At 47.9% G+C, this 6144-nt stretch overlaps 1 protein-coding gene across 3 annotated transcripts in view; it reads left to right on the top strand.

Annotated features, from left to right (window-relative positions):
* The first annotated feature begins 3037 nt into the window (after window positions 1–3037).
* Window positions 3038–6144, top strand: part of polb (polymerase (DNA directed), beta) — a 90746-nt gene continuing 87639 nt past the window's right edge. For all 3 annotated transcript variants that reach the window (XM_080217089.1, XM_080217088.1, XM_080217087.1), the window contains exon 1: window positions 3038–3131. In XM_080217089.1, coding sequence (XP_080073215.1) covers window positions 3071–3131 — 61 coding nt within the window. In that variant the 5' untranslated portion in view covers window positions 3038–3070. The remainder of the gene's footprint in view (window positions 3132–6144) is intronic.

The raw sequence follows: 6144 nt of genomic DNA, 5'->3' as shown, positions 1-6144 counted from the left end.
GGTGGTGTCTTGAATCATTGAAGTCACTGTAGGTACACCCACAGTTCAGCTAGGAAGGGTGTTCCAGGATTTTGACCCAGTGATAGTGAAGAAATGGTGATATAGTTCCAAATCAGGAAGATGGGGGAAGCTTGCGGCTTGTGTTGTTCCCATGTACTTGCTGCTCTTGTCCTTCTCTGTGAAAAGGTTGTAGATTTGGAAGATGTTTTCGAAGGAGGCTTGGTGAGTTACGTGGTACAATGCTGCTGCTGCGCACCTGGCGATGTCAAAGGTGGTGGATGTTGTGTCGACCAAGTGGACTGCTTTGTCCTGAATGTTGTCAGCTTCTTGGGTGTAGTTGGAGCTGCACCCATCCAGGCAAGTGAAGAGTATTTAATCGCACACCTGACTTGTGCCATATAGATGGTGGGCAAGCCTTAGGAAGTCAGGTGAGGAGTTGCTATTGCAAGGTTTCCAGCCTCTGACCTGCCCTTGTAGCCACAGTGTTTATCTGGCTGATCCAGTTAAGGTTCTGGTCACTGGTAACTCTTAGGATGTTGTTGGTATGGGATTCTACATGGTAATACTGTTGTATGTCAAGGAGAGATGGTTAGATCCTTTTTGTTTGTTATGGCCATTGCCAGGAATATACAGGATGCAAGCTATTTCTTTATTTTAAAGCAATGCATGATCTATTATGATGGAATTGAAGGGAACAGTGAGTGACTGCATCTCCCAGAACTTTCCCTATTTGGCTACAGGGGAGGGCTCATTGCTTATTTAATCCTGCAAAAGGTCAAAGGTGAGCAGGATCAGCCAGTGCAGGTGAAGATGCAGGTCGGTTTTTATAATGTAGTCAAATTTCCACATTCTAAATAAATTAACCATTCACACACAAAAGATGCAATAATGTCAGAATATGCTGAATATAAAAAAGAATTGTCAACTACGAATGGAACTCTTCTGATTGACACTTGTGATGTGAAGATGAGTGCACCCTTGTTACATTGAAAACAAGTTGGTCAGCTGGTGGAATCACCGTAATGGTGTGAGCGTCACCAAACTTTCTTTGAATCAGTCAAGGATTAGTAGGTCACCGTGTTAGGAGGAGGCTGATTCAAGTCCGATTGAGATATTGAAGCTGATACTCGACTGTTGTACTGGAAGAATGTTGCACTTGTTGGAGATACCATCTTGGGTGGGAATGATGGAAGCAAAAGTTAAGAGTAGGAGAGCTCCCCCGGCCAACATTTATCCCTCAGCCATCCTCAAGGAAAACAGCTAAACTTGTTGAGATAACACTGCTGTGAGAGCTTGTGCTTGAAGCCAGTTCCTGCTACACATTTTGTCTGGATGGCTGCACAGGGTGCCCCACCCCCCCCCCCCCCCCCCCCCCCCCCCCCCACCCCCAGCCCCTTCGCTTCCTCAACTGGCCGGCTTTCCAGCAAAGGACAAACAAAATGCTTCAAAGACGCTGTGATGCTGACCCTGAAAGCACAGCAGCATTGCTGCTGGGTGGAACCTACTACCAAATCATTCCAAATGGCAACAACACGTTGAGTCACAATATTTTAATGACGAGGTAGAGAAGGAAAGAAAAGGAAGTGAATCATGCCCCCACCCACCTCCTTCTGGATCCCACTATCTCGTGGGACGTCCTGCCCCGTGTGTTCAAATGAAGATTGGTGGATTGAGAATTGGCTTTTTCAGTCCCAAATGAAGATACATAGCAGAAACACGCAACCCTGGAGTTGTAGATTTCATCTTCAAATTGTGGGTCAGTCTTTCCATAGGAACATAGAAATTAAGACTGGAGTAGACAATTCAACCCTTTGAGTCTGCTCTGGCTACCCCCCCACTTCAACCAGAGTAAGGGAGACCAAAATTGGGCACACTGTGATGGCGCCATCAGTGTTTGCAAGGAGCATGCTGCAAGCAAATTGGTCACCACCTTGTTCCAGGATATGAAAACATCTCACGAAAGGGCTTGTTCGGTGTGAAGATCCTTTGGGACAGAGAAAGGCGCTATAGAAATGTAGCTAAGTCTTTGTTGACACGCGGCTGATGGTGCAGGTAGCCAGAGTAAGGGAAGCCAAAATTACGATACTATGAGAGAGCCAACAATATTTGTGGGGAGCATGCAGCGAGCAAATTGGTCAGTGCCTTGTTACAGGGTGCACTCAGGCAAGGGCTTGGTCGGCTTTAAGATGCTTTGGGGGTGATGAAAGGTGTTAGGGAAATGCATGTAACTCTTTGGTTGAAAGGGAGGGTGGGGTATGGCCTGTATAAGGGAGACCAAACTTGTGCACACTACGGTAGCGCTGTCAATGTTTGCAGGGAGCTTGCTGCAAGCAAATTGCTCACCGCCTTGTTACAGGGTGCATGCAGGAAAGATCTCAGTTGGCTTTGAGATGCTTTGGTGGTGGTGAAAGGCGCTATGGAAGACTTTGTTGGTTGAAAGGCGGCTAGGGGCGCACAGGTAGCCAGAGTAAGGGAGACCAAAATTGGGCAGGCTATGATCGTGCCATCAATGTTTGTGCGGAGTGTGCTGCGAGCAAATTGGTCCATGCCTTGTTCAGGGTGCGCTCAGGAAATGGGCTCGGTTGGCCTGAAGATGCTTTGGTGGGGGTTTGGGGGGGGAGGTGATGAAAGACGCTATGGAAATGCAGTTAAGTCTTTGTTGGCTGAAAGGGAGGGGAGGGAGACCAAGATGAATGTTGGGTTTGACAGGAATTTGCATTGCCCAGATGGAAAGAAGGATCCATTTCACCCAGTAAAAACAGTCCAAAATAAAATAAACACCCGTTCATAATGGATCAAAGATGCCTACAGTAATGTAGAGTATGAAGTAAATATATAAATATAATTGTTGGTACCTGGTGTCTGGGTGTCAGTTGAGCTGAGCGCGCGGCTCGCATTTAAATGCCAGCTGGCCGTTGGTCGCGCGCACGCGGCCTAGCAGCGCGGCTGAAGCCTGCCGCTTTCCTGACGGCAGCTTTCCTTCTCCCTCTTCGAGGCAGGACGGTGACCGGCGGTTACTCGCTTCGCTTCCCCCCGCCCGCCCCCCCTTTTCCCTCACGGGTCGGCCACCATGAGCAAGAGGAAGGCGCCGCAGGAGACGCTGAATGAGGGGATCACCGACTTCCTGATCGGTAAGGGAAGGGCGTCGGAGCGGGATGGGGATAAACAGCAACTCAGAGCCGGGCTGGACCGCGATGGGGATAAACTGCAGCCCGGAGCCGGGCCAGGCCAGCCCTGTCCCCACACAATGGCAGGGAGAGAGTGGTTACCTATTCATAATAATAATAGACCGGGAATGGCAGCCCTCAGGACACTGCTGACGGGTGGTGAGAGCTGATGCTGATGTCTCTCTGTCCTTAACAATATTTACGTTGTGCCTCTATCAGCTTCTAAGCTTGACCCCAATCCAAACCCTAAACCCAGACATCCATATCCTATTCCTGAAACCCAATTTGAATGTTAGCCCTGAAAATCCCAGCCCTCACTCTCAATCTGAAACCTGACTCCTAATCCAAGCGTTAGCCCTGACTCCCAATCTGAACATTACCCTGAATCCGAATCCTGAATCCAGTTCCAACCCTGACTCCCAATCCGAACATTAGCCCTGAATCCAGTTCCAACCCTGATTCCCAGTCCAAACCCCAGCTCTGAATCCAAGTCCAACCCTGACTCCCAATCCAAACATCAGCCCTGAATCCAGTTCCAACCCTGATTCCCAGTCCAAACCCTAGCCCTGAATCCAAGTCCAACCCTAACTCCGAATCTAAACGTTAGCCCTGAATCCAGTTCTGACCCTGACTCCCAATCCAAACATTAGCCCTGAATCCAGTTCCGACCCTGACTCCCAATCCAAATGTTAGCCCTGAAACCAGTTCCGACCCTGACTATCAATCCAAACGTTAGCCCTGAATCCAGTTCCAACGCTGACCCCCAATCTGAACGTTCGCCCTGAATTCAATTCCAACCCTGACTCCCAATCCGCAAGTTAGCACTGATAATCCCAACCCTGACTCCCAATCTGAACATTAGCCCTGAATCCAGTTCCAATCCTGACGCTCAAACTGAATGTTCGTCCAAAATTCAATTCCAACTCTGACTCCCAATCCGCAAGTTGGTGCTGATAATCCCAACCCTGACTCCCAATCCGAACGTTAGCCCTGAATCCAGTTCCAACTTGACTCCAAACGTTACCCCTGAATCCAGTTCCGACCCTGGCTCCCAATTCGAATGTTAGTACTGAATACAATTCCAACTCTGATTCCCAATCTAAACGTTAGCCCTGAATCCCATTCCAACCCTGACTCCCAAACCGAACATTAGCCTTGAATCCAGTTCTGACCCTGACCCCCGATCTGCACCCTAGCCCTGAATCCAATTTCAACCCTGACCCCCAATCCGAATGTTTACCTTGAATCCCATTCCAACCCTGACTCCAATCCAAATGTTAGCCCTGAATCCAGTTACAACCCTGACTCCCAATCTGAACATTAGCCCTGAATCTAGTTCCAACTTGACTCCAAATGTTACCCGTGAATCCAGTTCCGACCCTGGCTCCCAATTCGAATGTTAGTACTGAATACAATTCCAACCCTGATTCCCAATCTAAACGTTAGCCCTGAATCCCATTCCAACCCTGACCCCCAAACCGAACATTAGCCTTGAATCCAGTTCTGACCCTGACCCCCAATCTGCACCCTAGCCCTGAATCCAATTTCAACCCTGACCCCCCAATCCGAATGTTTGCCCTGAATCCCATTCCAACCCTGACTCCCAACCCAAACCCTAGTCCTGAATCCAGTTGCAACCCTGATTCCCAATCCGAATCTTAGCCCTGAATCCAATTCCAATCCTGACTCGCAACAAACATTAGCCCTGAATCCAATTCTAATCCTGACTCCCAATCCAATTGTTAGCCCTGTATCTAATTGCAACCCTGACTCCCAATCCGAACCCTAGCCCTGAATGCAGTTCTGACCCTGACTCCCAATCTGAACCCTAACCCTGAACTCCATTCCAATTCTGACTACCAATCCAAATCCTCGCCCAATCCCAACCTGACACCCACGCAGTCACCCGAAACCAGAATTGAACCCAGGTCCATAGGCAGTATGTGAGGCAGCAGTGCTAACCACTGTACCACCTTGAATTCATGTGGCATCAATAGTGTGTCCCAATCCTAATACTAAATCACATGGGGTGGGATTTTCCAACCCCACTCGCCCCCAAACCAGAAAGTCCTGGCTGAGGTCAATGGACCTTTCTGTGGCAGGCGAGATGGTAGAGTTCCGGACAGTGTAAAGAAGAGCCACAAAGTGTTTCTTGGCATAAATGATTGCAATATGAGGCCCTTAAAACTTGAAAGTCGATAACAGAAAGGAGATCTCATAAAAATGTATTAAATATTAAACAAGCTCAAACAAGAGGCGTGAGTTAAAACAAGTTGTGGTAATGTGGCACCTTTAAGGGCCAATCATTTGAGGGCTGTGGGATCGGGCCAGAACCTATAGAGATGCTTCACTGGAAGCCAAGCCAATAGGGACCAAGGTTGCATGCCCTGGGGAGGAATCCCAGTTGGAGCCAGAGAAGAGAGTAGATGTGTATTGCAGTTCTATCAGACCCTTAATTGTATATTGTATCTTTATATAGTTGTTAATAAATCAATTGTTGCTTGAAGCCACATCGAGTCTTCAAAGCTGCCACACCAGTGAAGAGAAAATTTGGGATTGTTGACAGGAAAAGATACACTTAAGGCAAATAATATGATAATCTCTTGAAAAATATTTTTTATTCAGATGGGGTAGTGGAAGCAAAACCTTAGATTTATTGAGAACATTAAAATGATGCAAGTTTATTTATTGTTGTCACAAGTAGCTTTACGTTAGCACTTCAGTGAAGTTACTGTGAAAATCCCCTAGTTGTCACACTCCAGCACCTGTTCAGGTACACTGAGGGAGAATTTAGCATGGCCAATGCACCTAACCAGGGGGGGTGGCACAATAGCACAGTGATTAGCACTGCTGCCTCACAGTGCCAGTTACCCATTATGCTGCCGGGATAGTTTCCTTGAACAGTGTGTGTTGGAGCCGACGAGAGAGCGAGCTGTCTTGGATCTGGTGTTATGTAATGAGGCAGGTAGAATTAGGG

This window comes from Carcharhinus amblyrhynchos, chromosome 34 (genome assembly GCF_965287045.1).
Source record: "Carcharhinus amblyrhynchos chromosome 34, sCarAmb.v2.hapA, whole genome shotgun sequence".
NCBI lineage: Eukaryota > Metazoa > Chordata > Chondrichthyes > Carcharhiniformes > Carcharhinidae > Carcharhinus > Carcharhinus amblyrhynchos.
The sequence above is the reverse complement of the archived record's forward strand: the minus strand, read 5'-3'. Positions and strand labels throughout refer to the sequence as shown.